We start from the raw sequence: 20,519 nt of genomic DNA, 5'->3' as shown, positions 1-20,519 counted from the left end.
AAAAATCAACAACGGTTCCCTTTATTCTTCAAAAAAGGCAGGCACTAGACTTTCAATTCATCCCCTCGGTCGTAGTTCTTTCGAAGCAATTTGTTGTTCCGGACTGAAAAAGCTCTGAACTGAAAGCAGGTAGAACCCGGGATTGAGTTGGTCGTTCCGGTAGCAGGAAGGATGAAAGAAAGGAATGGCATCTAGTGAGCCGCAAATTTCGGAGCCTGTTTGGGGGCAGACACCTTTTTCTGGGAGGAAAAGCCGGTGGGTTTCGGGAACGCTATCGACGGGCAAGAAGGGCTGATCTTGGAGGAATTCATCGTAGAGAGACTAAAAGACCATAAGTTGTTGAAAAAACTGAGGATAATCAAATATCAATTGAGCTATTTCCTGATTAAATGTTCACTATATTTTCTACATTTGTCACTATATTATAGTATTGGCTGGTGCCATTTTCTGAAGTGCGTTAAATTATGTCAATCATTATTCGGATAGAAAATTATTTGAGCACACGGTTCTTTTGACAGACAATTCTGGAATTTACCTCAAGGATTCCACCAGTTGTATCATTCGTCCAATTCGAGTTGTAGCAGCCATAATGCTCTCTAACTTTCATTCCATCCTCATTCGTCTGAACCCTCGTGCAATGAGCATTTTTAGCGTATAAAACTTTGTGACATAGAGCCTCTCCCGTGCATCGGAATTCATAAATCGGCTTCGTCTTGCAGAATAGCTCTTCCACCCACTTTCCATCTTCAAGCGTGCTCTTGTAGTCTCCCTCCTCTTGCCACCAGAAATTTAAGTTCCAGGCAGCGTTGAATTTCGTGTCCCAAACTGCCGCGGATGAAAAAGAGCCAAAGATAAAGGCGAGAGATTTCATTTGGAAATTTTGAATTTTTCGGGATGAAAAGCTGGTTTTATAACCGACGATAAAGCTTGGAAAGCGATGCAAGTTTTTCAAACAAATTGTCAGCGCGGAATAAACATCACGTTTTTCCGACGCGCATCTTATCCTGCTCATAATATTGAAAAACGTTATGAAACTTCTTTTCCGAAATGCTTTTCCGAATCATAATGTGACTCGGCAAAGCCGCTGACACAGGTCCTTACAAAGGTTCCAGAGCCCGCGGTTTTAGCCAATTTTTTCCTCAATAAATGAAGAAAAAAGTGGGCAAAGGTTTTATTTTTCCTTTAGGTCTTTTATTATCAATAAAATCGTGATAGTTTCAGAGCGAATTTGTTCAAAAAGCAGTGGAAAAAGCAAGAATCAGTTTCAGATTTTCTAAATTCGATCCCAAGCGTAGAGGCCAGTCTCGTACTCATCGTGCTTGTCGTAGTTCATGTCCTCCTCGGTGAAACCATCGAGGTTGCCGAAGTCCTGATGGTCATAATCCTCATCATCATCAAGGAGGCCAGGCTCATGATCTTCCTCTGGGTCCGTGTCAGTTTCATCGTCGGTAGTGTCACCCTCAAAGTCGTTGTCGATGTCCAAATCGGCGAGGTCCTGATGAAGGTGCCCACCACCGGAGAAATCAGAATCGCCATCGTAGCAGTCGGCGTAGCCTCCGCTAAAAGTAGCGTTCTCGGGATCGTAAGCTGAATAATCAACTTCAAATCAGACCTCTAGTCAAATATTTTCTTACCTTCATCACCACTGTCCCGAGTTTCGCCATCATTTCTCGATGTTTGAAGTCGATCGTCTGGTTTCTCATCTGGAAGTTCCTGAAGGTAGTCCTTGTGAGGATCAAGCGAAATCTTATCGAATGATTCAACAAGAACCCATCCATCAGGCTCATCAGCGGGACCAATCTCGGTCATCTTTAATTCTCGTACCTTCTCATTCTCTTCTGCTTTCTCAACTTCAGCTCCGGAAGATCCTGGAATCGGAACGGAGCTGAAAATGGCACTTCCATCGGCTTTCTCCGAGTATTCTTTGCTGTCGGGGTATTTCGTTCTCACGAGCGTAACCAGCTCGTTCTTCCTCCGCTGCAAATCTTGCTGCTTGACGAACATCTTTCTGCGCTCATCGTGGAGCTGTTTCTTGATATCGTCGAGTACTGATTCACGGGTTTCAGCGTTTAAAAATCGGCATTGATATGGGCTATCTATGTCCCCTTTCATTTTTGCCTTGCGCGCGCTTTTGAAACCCGGCTTCAATATTTTCAAGAAGCACTTGCTCCAGCGGGCCTGCGGGACGATCATGCTCGTTTTCAGTCATATTTTCAGCTTTTTGGCTCTCAAGTGGTCTAAAAGATGACTTGTTCTATCAATAGGTACAAACATGTTTTTGTTTTCAATTATTTGTAACAAGTGGACTAAAGAATCTGTGTACAAAACTTGACTCAGGCTCTGACTCAGGACGCTAAACTAGAAATGAGACTGGGCTCGGTAACCTGTGTCAGGGTTTTCAAAGATCTCAAATCAAAAGCCGCGCGGCTTCTTTTTTCAAAGAGAAGGCGGCTTTCCAATTGAGATCTTTTTTAAACCTTTTACTTCCCGAGCTCAGCTTTGTATAAAAAGCCGCAAGGTGGTTATTCGCCAAAGCTCTTTCTGGACCATGAGTCAGGTTTGCTTCGCAGCCTTCGGAGTCTAGTGCAAAAAATAGTGAGCTTGAGCGGTGAAAATGAAAAGACAGAGAATTAACGATTCTTCGTTGATTTCAAAATGTTTCAATATTTTTTCTTGGTGTCCTTTTTCTCCTTGAATTTGAAGTCCTTGTATCTGTCTGGGTAGTCCTCCTTCAATCGCTCGATGATTTTCTTTCTCGATTCTTTCTTCATCCGTTCTTGTCGAATTTCCTCAAGTCGTTGTTGTGGGCTTGGTTCTCCATTCTCGCTTACTTCACTTTCGGATTCTTCGCTTTCTTCATTCTTGTTCGGTTTCTCGCGGTTCGGCTTCAGGTGGCTCCAAGCTCTATCCAGGGTGGATTCTCGATGAGTTTCGTTCGAAGGGTCGGCGAAAACGTACGCTTTGAATACTGGCTGTTTTAGGGTCGGCTTCAGATAAAAATAGGGTTTCGAAAAGCCGCCTGCATCTTCGGGCAAAACAATGAGGAGAGCCAAGCTTTGCGCGGATCTTGGCTCAAAAACCTGTGAAGAAAACCTGAGTCAGGGTCTGAAAGAGCTTAAAGGAAATGCGGCGTAGGTTTCGTTGTTAAAAAAGCCGCTACGCAGGTTTTCATCTTAGCTCTTTGAGACCTTGACTCAGGTTTTCTACGAAGGTTGCCGAGCCCAGATCCGCGCAAAGCTCGGTTTTCCCCTTTTCTAGTAGAACCATTCCGATATTCCACAATTTTGATAAGAATAAAGACCCTCTCCTGAAGTCCCTCAAGACACTTATAATAAAACCTCTTGGTTTCTTCATGCTTCTCGACCAGTTTCGAGTACTCGTCGAGCTTCATTTGGAAGTCGTTTCGGAGGAGGTTGAATTTGAGACTGAACTCGTGCCAGCTGCCGTAGCAAGGGAAGCGCTCCTTGTTGATTTTCGGGGAGCCAAATTCGGACGCAAGTTCGCTTAGTTTCTCGGTCATTTTTTCTTGATCTGAAAGATTAACTATTCGGAAACCTGTGTAGAAATCCTGAGTCAGGGTCTTGAAAAGCTTCAAGAAAAAACCGCGTAGCGGTTTCTAGTAAAATCGAAGCCGCGAAAAGTTTTAAGTTGCTCTTTCGAGAGTCTCGAATCGAGACCCTGACTCAGGGCTTAAACACAGGTTTTCGAGTCTAGATGATGAAGGGTAATGATAAAAAATGAATAAAGAAACTGTTGAACGACAGAAAAGATACAGTAGTAATGAAAAAAGGATTGGAAATTGACAGATAAATTAGAAAAGTGCGATTTTTGATTGTTTCTCTTTCTCAAAATCAAAAATAAATGTCAGTTTTGAAAAATTCAGACAATTTTACTTAATACGTGAAAATTTGGGAGTTTTCTCTTTTGCCGTTTCTCTGAAAAACGCTCTGAAAGAAGAAGCGTTCTTCCAGGATAATTCTTGAAAAATGAAGAGCCGCGCGGAGCGCCTGCCAATCAGCGCCGCCCGTTTTTTCGAGAATCTGAAAAGCGAAAAAAAGAGAAGAAAGCAGGTTTCGAATTTATCGAATTTGATAAGAAAATGCTTTGGCGAAGAGCAAGCTTGGCAATTTCGGCAATTAGGAAAGAATCTTTGGATGCAAGAGGTATTTTCTCACAAAATTTCGCTTCTCATCAATTTTCTTAACGAAAATTCTAGCGGCGGAAGTGCTGAATAGATACAGAAACACGAAGGATCCGGAACTTCGCCAGCAAATTCTGAAGAGAGAAGAAATCAAACTCGAACGAGCTCAAAAAATGGGGAAAGATCGAATTATCGGTAAACTAAAAAGTCTTCCCTTTCAGGGTTTTCTTATCGGTTTTTCAGTGAAGGATGAGTACCGAAAATTCGAGTGGAAATTGGAATCGAATCAAAGAAAATTCGAGCCATTTGAGGACGAAGTTCTGATTGAAGCGGAAATTGCTGGGGATGAATATTCGCAGCAAATGAAGAGTGTCTTCAAAGAAGCTGGTAATTAAAAACGATCCTAATTATTTATTTTTCCCTTCATTAATGATCGCATTTAAAAATTTATATAAAACATATTAAAAATGAAAAAAATGGTTTGTTTTGATGAAATACTAGAGAAAAACATAAACTGGTTTTTTTTCTTTACGATTTCAAAAAAATTTAATAAATGATTTTATGGAAAAGTAACTGCAGATTTGCCAATTTTATTTTCTGCCACGGAAGCAAATAAGATCCTCCTGCAAAAAATCTTTCAGATGAAAAATACTACTGTCGCGTTAAACTCGCCGAAGCCGCCCTAGAAGAACTCAAAGAACTCTGCCCTTCGCTGATCCCTGCTCCGCATATCCACAAAGATATGGTCGAAATCAAAGGCCCAGATTTTTCCCTTCCAGTTGACGATTTCCTCACGATGAAAGCACCCCTTGGACAAGCAAATTTATACGAAACGAATTCTTATAAATCAAAATCGAATTCTGAATAAAATCGCTATTTGGAAATTTTCAAGTTCTCTATATTTGCTCCTCGCGTTTCGTGACAAATCTTATTGAGCAGAATTAAGAATTACTTTTTAGAAAATGAAGGAAAACAAGGTCGTAATTGTGAAGACCCGCGGTGGTAAAATCCTCCGGTTGATGAAAGAGCATTACTTGCGAGATGATATTGAGCATGGAATTGGAGCAGCACTTGATTCTAGCCCCGAAAATCGGCCTAATTCTTTCTGCAGTCGGGTAAGAGAGCGGTTTTTATCTAGGATTGGGGAACCTGTGTTGAAAACTGAATCAGTGTCCAGAAACAGCTTTGAAATTTCTGTAAGACCTTGACTCAGGTTTCCACACAGGTTCCCCAGCCCAGATTTGAGCCTAATGATCTTTTCTAGCCCCACTGGATTCTGCCAGATACAAACGTCTTTCTTCACAACCTCGATGCGTTGGAAAACGAGCGATTCCAGAACATCATCATTTTGCAAACCGTCCTCAACGAAGTAAAACGACGATCTGGTCCGAATTACAAGAAACTCCGAAGTTTGATCGGCTCAGGAAGAAAAGCCTTCGTTTTCGTGAACGAATTCTGCGCAGAGACGTTTTCGAAGCGGGTCAAAGGAGAAAGCAGCAATGACTACAACGATCGACTGATAAGAAGAGCAGTTGCGTTTTATAACAATAAAGGAAGTGGATTTGGAACAAGGTGTTTACTCATTACGAATGATCGGGCAAATGCGGAGATTGCCAGGAAAGCTGATTTGGAAGCGGTTTCTTTCAGGAAAGGGCGATTTCTTTATCACAAGTCATTTATCGATAATAGAATTTTTGAACATCTGTAAACACCTATAGACTTCAAGTGCCATCTAGATACATCTGTAGACATCTGTAGACATCTGTTGACATCTGTAAACATCTTCAGACATCTTTAGGCATCTTTATCCCTCTGGAAATAGCTGCAGATACCTTGAGACGTCTAAAAATCGGTCTCCGTAGAATAGAGCTCACTATAAAAGAATCAAAGCCCTGTAAAAGAGAGTATGTCGGAGAAGTAGCGCCTGAAGTATTCGACAAAGTCGCTGGAGGAAACGAAGATGGGATCGAAATCGACCGAAATATTAACTACCAGCCGCATTGGTCGATGACCCAGGTCCAAATTGGCGTCAAATCGAAGAAACTTGTCCAAGGCAAGCTTGAAATCTCGCGAGACAACTATCTTGAGGGACTACTGAGGGACGGGGATCGCGACATTCTGATTCAAGGAAGAAATGATCTCAATCGAGCGATGAATGAAGATATTGTCGCGGTCAGAATCAAGCCAGAAAGTGAATGGTCGGCTCCGAGTTCTCGTTGTTTAGATACTGAGCTTCAGCCTGGAGCTGACGAAGCCGAAGCAAGCGCTCCCAAAGCCGGTTTAAAGCCGATTCCGACGGGAGAAATCGTTGGTATCATCAAACGCGCATGGAGAAACTACTGCGGCGTGATCGAAGCTCCCAATCCGGGTTCAACGAGAGTACTCTTTCTCGCTGCGCAGCGGCAGATCCCGAAGATTCGCATCGAAACGCGACAAGTGGAGAGACTTATTGGACAGCGACTCGTTGTTGCTATTGATGGTTGGAGCCGAAAATCGAGATATCCGAATGGACATCTTGTCAAAGTCTGGGCTCCGCAATCTTTGCAGCTTCGCTTCTAAAACAGTCGCTGCGTGGCTTTTTATTTCATTATTTACTGCATTATTTCTGAGCCCAGTTCAAAGTCCTCGGAAACGTCGGCGACAAGAAAACAGAGAACGAAGTCCTTTTACTCGAGCACGACGTAAAGCACGATCCATTTTCACCGAAAGTATTGAGCTGTCTGCCAGACAAGAACTGGACGATCACGGAAGAAGAGCTGGCGAAGCGAGTTGATTTACGGGAATATGACATTGCCTCCGTCGATCCGCCCGGCTGCACAGATATTGACGATGCGCTACATTGTAAAAAGCTGCCAAATGGAAATTATGAAGTCGGAGTTCACATTGCTGATGTCAGTCATTTTATTAAACCAGGAGAGTTGCTCCCGAAAGTGCGTTTCAAGCGGTTTTGTTTCGTTTTTGAGGAAAAATAGACAAATTGAGAGCAAAAATAAAGGAACTGCACTTGATGAAGAAGCTGCGCAGCGGGGGACGTCGGTTTATCTCGCTGATAATAGAATTGACATGGTACCGATTCTTCTTTCGTCGAATTTATGCTCGCTTAGAGGCGGAGAAGGTACTTTTTCCGGGATAACGAAAGCTTTTCTCGTAAGGTACATATTTTAACCCTTTAATTCTAGAGCGATTGGCGTTTTCCGTCATTTGGGAGCTCGATGACAACGCGAAAATCCTCAGCGTGAAATTCCATAAGTCCGTCATCAAATCGAAATCTGCCTTTACCTACGAAGAAGCCCAAATCCGCATCGACGACAAATCAAAGACCGACTCCTTGACCGAGAGTCTGAGAGGATTGAACTACCTGGCGAAGAAACTGAAAGCGCAAAGGTTGGAAGATGGAGCGCTCACCTTGGCAAGTGTGGAAGTTCGCTTTCATTTGGACTCAGAGACGGCAGATCCGATTGATTTGTACACGAAGGAGTTGAAAGAGACTAATTCTATGGTCGAAGAATTTATGCTGTTAGCCAACTGCTCGGTAAGCGACTGTTTTAGTCATCAATTTTCGGTAGTTTGAAGTATTATTGATATTTTTGGCTTTTATTGGTCTTTTTCGATCATATTTTCAGGTAGCGGAGCATATTCGAACAGAATTCCCACAATCAGCCGTTCTCCGTCGCCATCCAAAACCACCCGTGTCCAATTTCGACCCTCTAGTCCGCGCTGCCAGGGCCAAAGGATTCCATCTCAATGTCAATTCTTCCCGTGAACTGGCGGATTCACTCAACGAAGCTGTCGATCCCGCCGATCCAATGGTCAATACTGTCCTTCGAGTCATGTCAACTCGCTCGATGATGCAAGCTGTTTATTTCTGCACGGGTTTCGAAAGTGATTGCTGGCACTACGGACTGGCTGCGCCAATTTACACGCATTTCACGTCGCCGATTCGAAGATATGCTGATATCATGGTTCACAGAGCTCTTGCAGCGTCAATCGGCGCTGATACTACGACGCCTGATATTCTCGACAAGAATCACATCAATAATGTCTGCAAGAATATCAATTTTAGAAACAGAATGGCTCAGCAAGCTCAGAGAGCATCCATTGCTCTTCATACCCAGGTAAATAAGCAACAACTTTGCTTGAAGGGTTTCTTGGCCAGATAGCATGTGATTTTCGTTTTTTCATGTCTTTTTTCTAGCTTTATTTCCGAAAACAAGGCGCTAGAACCGAAGAAGCGTACGTCATGCAAGTCAAACAAAACGCCATCGGCGTGCTCATCCCTCAGTTTGGCATGGAAGGAACGATCTTTTTGAACGATTTGGAAAAAGAAGCAGAATTGGATGAGGAGAACTGCGAATTGCTCGTCAAAGGTCTCCCCTTTTCTGTCATTAAGTTGTGTAATTTTTTTTAGGTACAAAGTTCAAGGTGTTCGACAAGGTGAAAGTGCTCGTGACGACGGAGCAAAGTGGGCCGCAGCACGAGCGCGTCCGGATGAAACTAGTCGATCCTATTATAGAAGGATTCAGCGTTGAAAGCGACAAGATGGAAGGATAAGAATGATACTTTAGAATATTTTACTGTTCAAGAAATTCACACTGAAACTCGTGACACCCCACTTCACATTGTTTTTCTCTCTCTCTTTCTCCTTTTCAAAAATAGAGAAAGAAGATGACGATGATGATGATCAAAGAACTGATTTTGGAGCTTTTAGAATATGAAAAACACCTGAAGCTATTGAAAATGGAATCGGGGCAAGAAGAAATCGAGTTCACCACGAACAAGGGCGACTATGAAATGCTCGAGGTCCTCGGTCAGGGAGCCACTGCTCATGTTCAAGTCGCCTGCTTTACTTGCCCGAAAACTGGGAAACAAAGGAGGGTGGCGGTGAAACGGATTCAATTCGAAGAGTTTTCCAGCTCACTCAAGTCGATTTCGACGGAAGTTGGGTTGATGATGAAGTGTAGACACGAACATATCGGTCAGTTTTTTGAGTAAAGAGGGGGGGTTTATAAGGATTTTCAGTGGAGTTTCATACGAGTTTTGTCGTCAAACATGAGCTTTGGATCATAATGGCCCTGCATTCTGGTGGATCAATGTTTGATGTCATAAAAGTAAGTTTATTCATGTTATGATATTAGTAATAACTTGTAACACTTTTCATTTTTCAATACTTGGGCACATTATGAAAGAGACTGTTGCAAGATTTAAGTCTTCATTTAAGAAACTTTAAAGGATGCATTTGAACATGTAGGAATCGAATCATTTTATTACTTTATTCTTCTGAACTTCAACCTTACATTTTTATGCAGCGTTTGAATCAGAGTTTGAAATTTTCGTGACTCGCGAGCGGCTCACTTGAGAGCGAGCGAGCACGAGCATGATGCTCTTTGTGCTCCCGAGCACATTTATTTCAGAGCTCGTGCTCTTTGCGCTCGCGAGCGCATTTCATTTTGCGCTCTCGCTCTCTTGGCTCTCGAGCACTGGTCGAATTGTGCTCTCGCTCGATCGGCTCTCGAGCTGAAAAAACTGACTCGCGAGCAGCTTTCAAGGGCCTTAAGGGTAAAACATCAAATCAGCCCGGCGCGCCACGCTGGATCAGCGGCCCGCTGTGACCTACTTTTCAAAAGGCCGTAACTTATGAACGGATAAACTTTTTTCAAAACTTTCTTTTGGCTTAAATTGATTGAAGCCTTCTCTCTTAGCATACTGAAAATGAGCGAAATCGTCCACTAAAAAGTAGGGGAAACTGACATGAGTTGGAAAAAATCTATCTCCTCTCACAATTTTTATCCGATTTTTTTGAAACAAAAACCAGTCAGTAGAGCTCCGTTAGACCTATAATTTGGTTTTCTCAGATCAAATTTTGAAGGTCTCTAGAATTTTATATGATCCTTTGAAATGAGCGCTGAACCGCGCCGCTACTTTCGCAGGAGCGCAGCGTGAGAGATAGGCGGGCGATTTTAACCAACTCATGTCAGTTTCTCCTACTTTTTAGTGGACGATTTTGCTCATTTTCAGTATGCAAAGAGAGAATGCTTCAATCAATTTAAGCCAAAAGAAAGTTTTGAAAAAAGTTTATCCGTTCATAAGTTACGGCCCTTTGAAAAATAGGTCACGGCGGGGCGCTGATCCAGTGTGACGCGCCGCTCCGATTTGATGTTTTACCCTTAAATGATTCGGCGGCCCCGTGACTAATTCCATATGAGTCCCTGTCACAGGAGTTAGCACCTCGCGGTGGGCATGTTTTATCTGTTTACTCTCGGCTTTTCGCATTCTGCTGCCGATATTACGGACCTAATGAAGCTTACATAAAACCGAAAACAACAAAAATAGATCCTCAAAGAAATTTATTTATGAAAGTGAATAATTATGCGAAAAAATATTCTTTCAATTTTGCTCGCGAGCCGCTCGTGAGTCAATTCCATGGCGAGCACGAGAGCAGCCGCTCCCGCTCGTCTAGCTCCCAAGCATTTCTGACATATGCGCTCGTGCTCTCTGCGCTCGCGAGCGGGTTCAAATTTGGGCTCGTGCTCTTTTGGCTCTCGAGCCAACTCATTTTCATGCTCCCGCTCCCCTGCTCTCAGAGCAATGATAAATTTTGCTCTCGCTCTTTTCGCTCGCGAGCATTTGCGAGCATTTCAAACTCTGGTTTGAATCTTGATAAGATACAAATAATGATAGTTTCGGTTGATAAAAATGGATCAACGAGATTGCAATCAAGTTTTGAACCCTGGTTCGATTTTTTTATCTTTTCTTTTAGCAAAGAATAAACCGCCCTGAATTCGAAGATGGTCTCTTTGAAGAGGTCGAACTTGCCACTGCTCTCAAAGGTACAGTCTTACACAGAACTTCTTTGCTTCAACACCAGTTCTAGCAACTCTATCGGGACTTGATTACCTCCACTCAAACGGGCAAATTCACCGCGACTTGAAAGCTGGCAACATCCTTATTGGAGGAGATGGTGCCATCGCTCTTGCCGATTTTGGTGTGTCGGCGATAATGAGTATATCTGGTGATCCGTTTGGCGACGCGAAAAAGGGCACTTTCGTCGGAACTCCTTGCTGGATGGCGCCGGAGGTAATGGAACAAGAAAAAGGCTACGACATGAAGGTTTGAATTCTTGATCATTTGAAGGGAAATATTTGATTTATAGGCTGATATTTGGTCTTTTGGAATTGTTGCCTTCGAACTTGCCACTGGTTTTGCTCCGTATGCCAAGGTAAGAGACGACTCGAACCATTAATTTCACCTGAAATTAAGTTCCCGCCGATGAAAGTCATCATGCTGACCGTCAATAATCCCGAACCTACTCTCGACAAGACGAAATACAAGAAATATTCGCGAGAATTCCGCAAAATGATCGAAAGATGTCTTCAAAAGGATCCGAAACTGAGACCTACTGCAAAAGAGCTCCTGAAAGGTAAGGCAGTTTTTATCGGCTGGATTTATCTACCGTTCCGCCCCAATTCTCGCCCGACCTGATTTTTTCAATTGAAAAAAATTTTATATTTATAAAACGGGATGAGATTAGCAAATTTTAAAATTTATATATAATATATAAAATGATGGAATATTTAAAATGAATCTTTTTAATGTTTTGGTTTTGTTTCATGCTCAAAAAACGTCACAGTTTCTTGCATACTGCCGAATAAATACTTTAAAATATATTCAGACAAATTCTTCAAAAAGCAAAAGAAGACGACAAGTACAAGCAGGTGATGCGTTCCGTTCTTTCCTACACGCCGATTCCCGCCAAAGGCATCACGCCCCGTCGAGTTCCTGGCAGCTCTGGACGACTGAGAAAGCTGCCCGATGGAGGCTGGGAGTTTTCCGACGACGAGGCAGACCCTCAAGAAAAAACTGAAAATCACAACAGTCCAAGAAGTGCGGAAGCTAAGCGCGAAGTTGACGAGTTGAAGCTTAAAATGGAGGCAATGAAGGGAACGGAAGTCAAGTTGAGCTTGAGAATTCGACAAAATCAGAGTGGCCATCTTCAAGATATCTCTTTTCCGTTTGTTATTGGCACAGGAAAGGGGTTCGATGAATATATTACTGTTCGATAAAGCTTGTGAATTATCCCTTCAAAAGATACACCTGCACTTGTGGCGCAAGAAATGATGCAGAATAGAATCATCGAAGTAGACGATATCCTAATCGTAGCATCGAATATTGAAGACCTTTTGGAGGCGGTGGTTAGTAATCCTGAGACGAAAATGGAGGTCACCTTCAGGGTGAAAACAGGCCTCACAGACAATAATATTAATGAAGAGTTATTGAAAGGTTAGTTCATCGAATCGAGAAAGAAAATGATTTATTTTCTTTTGAAGGTTTTGCAAAATTATCTTTGGAGAAGCAATAAAATCATCTGATGAAGTCATCCTGTCAAAGCTTTTTTCATAAAACTTAACCTTATAGCTGCATACTTACCCTTCTGTTTTGCGAATATGGAATTCAACTATTCAACAGTTTGTAATTACAATTTGTATATTGCCCAATTATATAAAGTAACATAAATGATTTTACATGTAACATTACCGTCATGAGTCATGACGCGCTGTTGTGTATTTCTTCTGTTGATTTGACTAAGTTCATCGATTTATAATTATGATAATTATTTTACTATTTCTACATTCAGCATATCAAATTTCTGTTTCATTTTAACTCTCCTGCCTTCTCTTCCAACTATTTGTTAAATATAATTCAATGACCAAACGAACACAAAAACTTCTATTGAAAGGCCGAAATTCATATTTTCGCTTATCAATATTTATTTTTCTTGAGTTCATGCGTGTTTGTTTCCGGCAAATCTGCAAGAGAACATTCTTGAAGATCAATTTCTAAATAATCAAATGGCAATCACGAATGTCAATGAATTTTGAAATGATAAAAGAAAAGATGAGATTTCTTTTTCTTCATCCGAGAGAGATTGAACGGGATGAAGGGTCTCGTCATTTTCGTCGGAGGTAAAATTTCTTATTAAAAATATGAGATAAGTTTTTAACAATCGAATTTATTAAGGGCTGGCGGATGTTCTTGCCCAAGAGGACCCCAACTGCCTCCAACACCAGCTCGATGAGCACTGCCTTGAGCAGACTGGCTTCCCATACCTTCGATATAATCGGGCCAAGGGAAAATGGCGTTGCTACGGAAGCCTCGCACCAGACGGCAGCATGCATCGAGAGTGCACAGATAACTTCGGGAACCGAATCGATTGCGTCCGACACGCTGATGATAGTCCTTTTCTCGGCGGGGTCCACGCTTACGTCTTGGATGCGCTGACGATGGGATGCCAAGTCGACGAGTATGACGAATACGATCAGACCAGTACTACAGAGGGAACAGTTACTACCACAGTAATAACTACAACGGCCGACACGACAACATCATACGTTGAGCCAAGCACTGACGAACCTATGTCAGAAAACCAGCTTCCGGAAGGTACCAACTGCTACAGTGGCAATCAGTTTTACGATCAGCTCGATGACAACCGAATCGTCGGCGGCGAAGAAGCCATTCCTCATTCTTGGAACTTCATCGTCTCTCTCCAATGGGGCGGTCATTTCTGCGGAGGTTCGATTCTCAACGAAAATTGGGTTCTCACCGCTGCTCATTGCTGCGGATCTGATGGCATGGAAGGTACCGACGTCGTTGTTGGAATCCACGGAGTAAACGATGACGATGGACAGTTCAGGACTGTCGAGTACTCCGTCAACCACCCATATTATGGCGAAGATGGCTTTTCTGGTGACATTTGTCTTCTCAATTTCAGCGAGCCACTTGCTCTCGACGGTATGAACTCCAATGTGGTTTGTCTTCCAGACATTATGGAAGGCATGAAACTCGGAGGAGAAATGCCCATGGACGACTGCTACGTAGCCGGATGGGGTGCTCTTGAAGAAGGTGGCGGTGCTCCTGATGTTCTTCAGACCGTCAACGTGCCCCTTATCAGTCCAGATGTCTGTACGTTGCCTTCTATCTACGGCGGACAAATAAATCCAGAGTGGGAAATCTGCGCTGGCCATCTCGAGGGAGGAAAAGACTCGTGCCAAGGTGACTCTGGCGGGCCACTTGTTTGCGTCAAAGATGGCGAACCAGTTCAAATCGGTGTCGTGTCATGGGGCAACGGATGTGCTCGACCGGATCAGCCAGGTGTTTACGCCAATGTTTCAAAAGCGCTACCTTGGATCGAAAGCGTCATCTTTGGTGAAGAAACTACAACTGCTGAGACAACTACAAGTGCTGAGACAACTACAAGTGCTGAGACAACTACAAGTACTCAGGACACTACAGATGATTATGATGACTTCTGGTGCCTGCAGGATAAAATGGACGACTTCTGCTACGAGTACGACATGGCTTTCCCATGGGCTCGTTTCAACCCAAGCAAAGGCAAGTGGTTCTGCTATGCAGAGCTTGATCCTAACGACATGGAGAACGAACAGTGCGCTGGACCAGATGGCACTCTTGAAATGTGTATCCAAGCTCTCTGGGGCGGCGAGTACGTCGGCGGCGTAAACGTGGACCTTCTGGCAATCAAAGTCGAAGGCTGCGACGATTTTGTTTCGACAACATTTTCGCCACCAACCGATTATCCTCCAACGGATTACTCGACAGAAGTTCCACCCACTGACGATTTGGACCAGCTTCCTGAAGGAACAAACTGTGCCGGCAATCAATTCTACGATCCTGAACTGCAAAAGATTGTCGGAGGAGTTGAAGCAGTACCTCACTCTTGGAACTTCATTGTTTCTCTTCAATGGGACGGTCATTTCTGCGGCGGCTCAATCTTGAACGAAAACTGGGTTCTCACCGCGGCTCATTGCTGTGAAGACGGCATGGAAGGTACTGACATTGTCGTTGGAATTCACGGCTTGGATGACCAGGGACAAGTTCGAACTGCTCATCATTCTGTTAACCACCCTAGATACGGACAAGATGAGACAACAGCAGGTGATATTTGTCTCGTTCATTTCATGGAGCCACTTGATCTTGATGGAATGAATGTAAATGCTGTGTGCCTTCCAGAGATGATGGACGGTATGAAGCTCGGCGGAGAGATGCCAGAGATGGATGATTGTTATGTTGCTGGTTGGGGTGCTCTCGAACAAGGCGGTGACAGTCCAGATGTTCTTCAGACTCTCATGGTGCCCCTCATCTCCGACAATATTTGTCAAATGCCATCAATCTACGGTCAATCATTTGTTCCCGAGTGGGAGATCTGCGCTGGTTTCCTCGAGGGCGGCAAGGATTCTTGCCAGGGCGACTCTGGTGGACCACTCGTCTGTGTTAAAGATGGCGAACCCGTTCAAATCGGTGTTGTCTCCTGGGGTGCCGGATGCGCTCAACCAGACTCGCCCGGCGTTTACGCTGATGTTGCCAAAGCTCTTCCGTGGATCGAGAATGTTATATTCGGCGATGAAACCACAACTGCTCCAATTACGGACACTACCGAATATACCACTGATGTTCCACCGACTGAGGATCCTGTAGATGATTTCCATCAGCTTCCCGATGGCACCAATTGCGGTGGGAACCAATTCTATGATCCCGAATTCCAGAAAATCGTTGGAGGTGTCGAAGCCATTCCGCACTCATGGAATTTCATTGTGTCTCTCCAATACGGCGATCACTTTTGCGGAGGATCAATTCTTAACGAGAACTGGGTTCTGAGCGCTGCTCACTGCTGCGAAGGTGGTATGGCGGGTTCAGACGTCGTTGTTGGAATTCATGGACTTGGAGATGAGGGACAAGTGCGAACTGTCGATCACGCTGTTAATCATCCACGATACGGCGAAGATAACACTATGGCTGGTGATATCTGTCTTGTACACTTTGTCGAGCCACTTGATCTCGATGGCATGAATGTGAATGCTGTCTGTCTCCCCGAAATGATGGATGAAATGAAACTCGGAGAAGAAATTCCAATGGAAAATTGCTTCGTCGCTGGCTGGGGAGCTCTTGAACAGGGCGGTTTCGGTCCTGATGTCCTTCAGACTTTGAGCGTACCACTGATTTCCCCTGAAATCTGTACTATGCCATCAGTTTATGGCGCTGGACTCGTTCCTGAGTGGGAAATCTGCGCCGGTTATCTCGAAGGTGGCCAGGATTCTTGCCAGGGCGATTCTGGAGGACCTCTTGTTTGTGTCAAGGACGGTGAGCCAGTGCAGATTGGTGTCGTTTCATGGGGTTCCGGTTGTGCTCAGCCAGACAAACCAGGTGTTTACGCAAGCGTTTCTAAGGCTCTCCCTTGGATCGAGAGTGTCATCTTCGGTGATGGTACCACAACTGCTCCAAATACTGATACTACTGATAGCACCTGGGGTCCAACTGAGACTACTCCGGACAGTACCGACAGTACAGACTACACAACTGAAGACGGCGATGATTTCTGGTGTCTCCAAAACAAAATGGACGACTTTTGCTACGAATACGACATGGCCTTCCCATGGGCTCGATTCAACCCAGGCAAGGGCAAATGGTTCTGTTACGCTGAACTTGATCCTAGTGACAAGGAAAATGATCATTGTGTTGGACCTGATGGAACTTTTGAAATGTGCATCCAAGCTCTTTGGGGAAGCGATTATGTCGGTGGCGTAAACGTCGATCTTTTAGAAATCAAGGCCGAAGGCTGTGACGATTTTGTTTCAACCACTTATTCTCCACAAACCGATTATCCTCCAACTGATTACTCAACAGATGTTCCACCCACTGACTTTCCAGGTGACGATTTGGACCAGCTTCCCGAAGGAACCAATTGCGCTGGAAATCAATTCTACGATCCCGAACTGCAAAAATTGTCGGAGGATCTGAAGCAATCCCCCATTCTTGGAACTTTATCGTTTCTCTTCAATGGGGCGGTCACTTCTGCGGCGGTTCAATTCTTAATGAAAATTGGGTTCTCACAGCAGCTCATTGCTGTGAAGATGGCATGGAAGGAGCTGACGTAGTTGTTGGCATTCATGGTTTGGGTGATGAAGGACAAGTTCGAACAGCCCATCATTCTGTTAACCACCCACGATACGGACAAGATGAGACAACAGCAGGTGATATTTGTCTCGTTCATTTCATGGAGCCACTTGATCTTGATGGAATGAATGTAAATGCTGTGTGCCTTCCAGAGATGATGGACGGTATGAAGCTCGGCGGAGAGATGCCAGAGATGGATGATTGTTATGTTGCTGGATGGGGTGCTCTCGAGCAAGGCGGTGACAGTCCAGATGTTCTTCAGACTCTGAAGGTGCCTCTTATCTCCGATGATATCTGCGCAATGCCATCAATCTACGGACAATCATTTGTCCCTGAATGGGAGATCTGCGCTGGTTTCCTCGAAGGTGGCAAAGACTCCTGTCAGGGCGATTCTGGTGGACCTCTCGTCTGCGTTAAAGATGGCGAACCCATTCAAATTGGTGTTGTCTCCTGGGGCGCCGGATGCGCTCAGCCAGACTCGCCAGGCGTTTACGCTGATGTTGCCAAGGCTCTTCCGTGGATCGAGAGTGTTATTTTTGGCGATGAAACTACCACAACTGTTCCATACACTGAAACAACCGACAGTACCGAGTCAACAACTGAAGATGGCGATGATTTCTGGTGTCTCCAAGACAAAATGGACGACTTCTGCTACGAATACGACATGGCATTCCCATGGGCTCGATTCAACCCAAGCAAGGGCAAATGGTTCTGCTACGCTGAACTCGATCCTAACGATATGGAAAAAGAGCAGTGCGTAGGACCTGACGGTACTTTTGAAATGTGCATTCAAGCGCTCTGGGGAAGTGATTTTGTCGGTGGCGTAAATGCCGATCTCTTAGAAATCAAAGCAGAAGGCTGTGATGATTTTGTCTCAACCACATTTTCACCACCAACCGATTATCCTCCAACAGATTCTTCAACTGATATGCCACCTACAGACGCCCCCATCGACGACCTCCACCAGCTTCCAGAAGGAACCAATTGTGGAGGAAATAAATTTTACGATCCCGAATTGCAGAAAATCGTCGGGGGTGTCGAAGCTATCCCACATTCCTGGAATTTCATTGTTTCACTCCAATATGGTGATCATTTCTGCGGAGGATCCATTCTCAACGAGAACTGGGTTTTGACTGCCGCTCACTGCTGTGAAGATGGCATGGAAGGTACGGACATCGTTGTTGGAATTCATGGACTCGATGATCAAGGACAGGTTAGATCATCGCATCATTATGTTAATCATCCAAGATACGGAGAGGACAACACCATGGCTGGTGATATCTGCCTCGTCCACTTTATGGAGCCACTTGACCTTGATGGCATGAACGTTAATGCCGTTTGCCTTCCAGAAATGATGGATGGCATGAAGCTTGGAGGCGAAATGCCGATGGATGACTGCTACGTTGCCGGCTGGGGCGCTCTCGAAGAAGGTGGCGACGGCCCAGATGTTCTTCAAACTTTGAGTGTTCCTCTCATTGCCCCTGAAGTTTGTTCAATGCCTTCTGTCTACGGCGGTGATATTGTTCCAGAATGGGAAATCTGTGCTGGATACCTGGAAGGCGGCAAAGATTCCTGCCAAGGTGACTCTGGCGGACCTCTTGTCTGTGTCAAGGACGGAGAGCCTGTTCAGATTGGTGTCGTTTCTTGGGGCAATGGATGTGCTCAACCGGATTCACCTGGTGTGTACGCTAGCGTTTCGAAGGCCCTTCCATGGATCGAGAGTGTTATCTTTGGCGAAGAAACCACCACTACTTCTGTTACAGAAACTACTGATAGCACTGACTACACAACAGAAGAGGGCGATGATTTCTGGTGTCTTCAGGACAAGATGGACGACTTCTGCTACGAATACGACATGGCTTTCCCATGGGCTCGATTCAACCCCAGTAAGGCCAAATGGTTCTGCTACGCTGAACTTGATCCGAATGACAAGGAAAATGAGCAGTGTGCCGGCCCTGATGGAACTTTAGAAATGTGCATCCAAGCTCTTTGGGGTGGCGATTTCGTCGGGGGCGTTAACGCCGATCTCTTGGAAATCAAAGCTGAAGGTTGTGATGATTACAGCACGACTTTCTCGCCACCAACTGATTACCCACCAACCGACTACTCAACCGATGTTCCATCAACGGACTTCCCAACTGACGACCTTGATCAGCTTCCAGAAGGAACTAACTGTGCCGGTAATCAATTCTACGATCCTGATTTCGAGAAAATTGTCGGTGGAGTCGAGGCTGTTCCTCATTCATGGAACTTTATTGTCTCTCTTCAATGGGACGGTCACTTCTGCGGTGGCTCGATTTTGAACGAGAACTGGATTTTGACTGCTGCTCATTGCTGTGAAGACGGCATGGAAGGTTCTGACATCGTTGTTGGCATTCATGGTTTGGGTGATGAGGGACAAGTTCGAACAGCCCATCATTCTGTTAACCACCCACGATACGGTGAAGACGAAACCACTGCCGGAGACATCTGCCTTGTCCACTTCATGGAGCCTTTAGCTCTCGATGGCATGGATTCCAACGTTGTCTGTCTCCCCGAAATGATGGACGGTATGAAACTCGGCGGAGAGATGCCAGAGATGGAAGACTGCTATGTCGCCGGCTGGGGTGCTCTCGAGCAAGGTGGTGACAGCCCTAACGTTCTTCAGACTCTGAAGGTGCCTCTTATTGCTGACGAAATCTGCTCCATGCCTTCTATCTACGGACCTGACTTCGTTCCTGAATGGGAAATCTGCGCTGGCTTCCTCGAGGGCGGCAAAGACTCTTGCCAGGGCGACTCAGGCGGACCACTTATCTGCGTCAAGGACGGCCAGCCAGTTCAAATTGGTGTTGTTTCATGGGGCTACGGATGTGCTCAGCCAGACTCACCAGGAGTTTACGCTGATGTTGCCAAGGCTCTTCCATGGATCGAGAGCATCATTTTCGAAGAACCAATGACAACTACTACGTATGAAACTGAAACTACAACAACGGTGATATTCAAATTTTTGCGTTTTCTTATGCTTATTTTAGGGCGATGACTTTGATGATTACTGGTGCCTGCAACATCGACTCGACCAATTCTGCTTCGAGCGCTCTTTAGATGAAGAAAAGGACTTCCCGTTCGCTCGATTCAATGTCGGCAAAAACAAGTGGTTCTGCTTTGCTGAGCTCGACGCAAATGGAATTGAAAAAGATCAATGCGCTGGTCCATCAGGCGAACCTGCAGGATGTGTTCAGTACAAGTGGGGAACAGACTTCCTTGGTGGTGTTCATGCTGATATGATGCTTGTGATGGAGGAAGGATGCATCGATGTTACGACTCCTGAGTTCACCACTGAGGATACAACGACTTCGGCAACTACCACTACAACAAGTATGTATAGATATTTTTATATTTTTCGGTCAAAGATATATTTCCTTCTAATAAAATTCCA

At 44.6% G+C, this 20,519-nt stretch overlaps 6 protein-coding genes across 6 annotated transcripts; 4 read left to right on the top strand and 2 right to left on the bottom strand.

Annotated features, from left to right (window-relative positions):
• Positions 1-5: 5 nt before the first annotated feature.
• LOC145704399 (uncharacterized) lies at positions 6-906 on the bottom strand. The gene is made up of 2 exons (XM_081781847.1): positions 536-906; positions 6-321 (listed from the first exon to the last, which is right to left on the bottom strand). The coding sequence occupies exons 1-2, from the start codon at positions 869-871 to the stop codon at positions 58-60; spliced, it is 600 nt and encodes a 199-aa protein (XP_081637973.1). The 5' UTR covers positions 872-906; the 3' UTR covers positions 6-57.
• A 278-nt stretch (positions 907-1,184) lies between these two features.
• LOC145704065 (uncharacterized) lies at positions 1,185-2,233 on the bottom strand. Its single transcript, XM_081781497.1, has 3 exons — positions 1,825-2,233; positions 1,635-1,713; positions 1,185-1,587 (listed from the first exon to the last, which is right to left on the bottom strand). The coding sequence occupies exons 1-3, from the start codon at positions 2,191-2,193 to the stop codon at positions 1,274-1,276; spliced, it is 762 nt and encodes a 253-aa protein (XP_081637623.1). The 5' UTR covers positions 2,194-2,233; the 3' UTR covers positions 1,185-1,273.
• Positions 2,234-4,030: 1,797 nt separating this feature from the next.
• On the top strand, positions 4,031-5,017 carry LOC145704325 (uncharacterized). Its single transcript, XM_081781773.1, has 4 exons — positions 4,031-4,163; positions 4,217-4,336; positions 4,385-4,528; positions 4,783-5,017. Exons 1-4 carry the CDS (start codon positions 4,100-4,102, stop codon positions 5,007-5,009), a joined length of 555 nt encoding a protein of 184 aa, XP_081637899.1. The 5' UTR covers positions 4,031-4,099; the 3' UTR covers positions 5,010-5,017.
• Positions 5,018-5,103: 86 nt separating this feature from the next.
• LOC145704173 (exosome complex exonuclease RRP44-like) lies at positions 5,104-8,816 on the top strand. The gene is made up of 9 exons (XM_081781613.1): positions 5,104-5,256; positions 5,406-5,777; positions 6,032-6,658; positions 6,757-7,056; positions 7,139-7,256; positions 7,321-7,673; positions 7,765-8,256; positions 8,337-8,508; positions 8,550-8,816. The coding sequence occupies exons 1-9, from the start codon at positions 5,104-5,106 to the stop codon at positions 8,690-8,692; spliced, it is 2,730 nt and encodes a 909-aa protein (XP_081637739.1). The 3' UTR covers positions 8,693-8,816.
• Positions 8,807-12,821, top strand: LOC145705734 (STE20/SPS1-related proline-alanine-rich protein kinase-like). Its single transcript, XM_081783217.1, has 9 exons — positions 8,807-9,116; positions 9,161-9,249; positions 10,899-10,968; positions 11,013-11,248; positions 11,292-11,357; positions 11,399-11,592; positions 11,811-12,166; positions 12,227-12,418; positions 12,466-12,821. The coding sequence occupies exons 1-9, from the start codon at positions 8,807-8,809 to the stop codon at positions 12,495-12,497; spliced, it is 1,545 nt and encodes a 514-aa protein (XP_081639343.1). The 3' UTR covers positions 12,498-12,821.
• A 94-nt stretch (positions 12,822-12,915) lies between these two features.
• Positions 12,916-20,511, top strand: LOC145704174 (uncharacterized; the record flags this gene model as incomplete). Its single annotated transcript, XM_081781614.1, is given in 4 exon segments — positions 12,916-13,101; positions 13,157-17,052; positions 17,055-20,075; positions 20,116-20,511. Coding segments are annotated over 4 exon segments (7,341 nt in total), but the record flags the coding sequence as incomplete, so codon positions are not given.
• Positions 20,512-20,519: the final 8 nt, after the last annotated feature.

Source organism: Oikopleura dioica, chromosome PAR, assembly GCF_907165135.1.
Source record: "Oikopleura dioica chromosome PAR, OKI2018_I68_1.0, whole genome shotgun sequence".
NCBI lineage: Eukaryota > Metazoa > Chordata > Appendicularia > Copelata > Oikopleuridae > Oikopleura > Oikopleura dioica.
Note: the sequence above shows the minus strand (reverse complement) of the source record. Positions and strands in the feature narration are given on the sequence as shown.

Bases quoted from the DNA above. Each gene is read 5' to 3' on its own strand.
- LOC145704399 (XM_081781847.1), bottom strand. From the start codon at position 871: ATGAAATCTCTCGCCTTTATCTTTGGCTCTTTTTCATCCGCGGCAGTT. The intron at 322-535 runs GTAAATTCCAGA...ATGGTCTTTTAG, and splicing joins CAACTGGTGGAATCCTTGAG to TCTCTCTACGATGAATTCCT.
- LOC145704065 (XM_081781497.1), bottom strand. From the start codon at position 2,193: ATGATCGTCCCGCAGGCCCGCTGGAGCAAGTGCTTCTTGAAAATATTG. The intron at 1,714-1,824 runs GTACGAGAATTA...GACTACCTTCAG, and splicing joins AAGCAGAAGAGAATGAGAAG to GAACTTCCAGATGAGAAACC. The intron at 1,588-1,634 runs GTAAGAAAATAT...TTGATTATTCAG, and splicing joins TCGGGACAGTGGTGATGAAG to CTTACGATCCCGAGAACGCT.
- LOC145704325 (XM_081781773.1), top strand. From the start codon at position 4,100: ATGCTTTGGCGAAGAGCAAGCTTGGCAATTTCGGCAATTAGGAAAGAA. The intron at 4,164-4,216 runs GTATTTTCTCAC...CGAAAATTCTAG, and splicing joins AGAATCTTTGGATGCAAGAG to CGGCGGAAGTGCTGAATAGA. The intron at 4,529-4,782 runs GTAATTAAAAAC...AAAATCTTTCAG, and splicing joins GAGTGTCTTCAAAGAAGCTG to ATGAAAAATACTACTGTCGC.
- LOC145704173 (XM_081781613.1), top strand. From the start codon at position 5,104: ATGAAGGAAAACAAGGTCGTAATTGTGAAGACCCGCGGTGGTAAAATC. The intron at 5,778-6,031 runs GTTTCTTTCAGG...AAAGAATCAAAG, and splicing joins GGAAAGCTGATTTGGAAGCG to CCCTGTAAAAGAGAGTATGT. The intron at 6,659-6,756 runs GTCAAAGTCTGG...TTCTGAGCCCAG, and splicing joins GATATCCGAATGGACATCTT to TTCAAAGTCCTCGGAAACGT.
- LOC145705734 (XM_081783217.1), top strand. From the start codon at position 8,807: ATGACGATGATGATGATCAAAGAACTGATTTTGGAGCTTTTAGAATAT. The intron at 12,167-12,226 runs GAAAGGGGTTCG...TCCCTTCAAAAG, and splicing joins TCCGTTTGTTATTGGCACAG to ATACACCTGCACTTGTGGCG. The intron at 12,419-12,465 runs GTTAGTTCATCG...TTTCTTTTGAAG, and splicing joins TAATGAAGAGTTATTGAAAG to GTTTTGCAAAATTATCTTTG.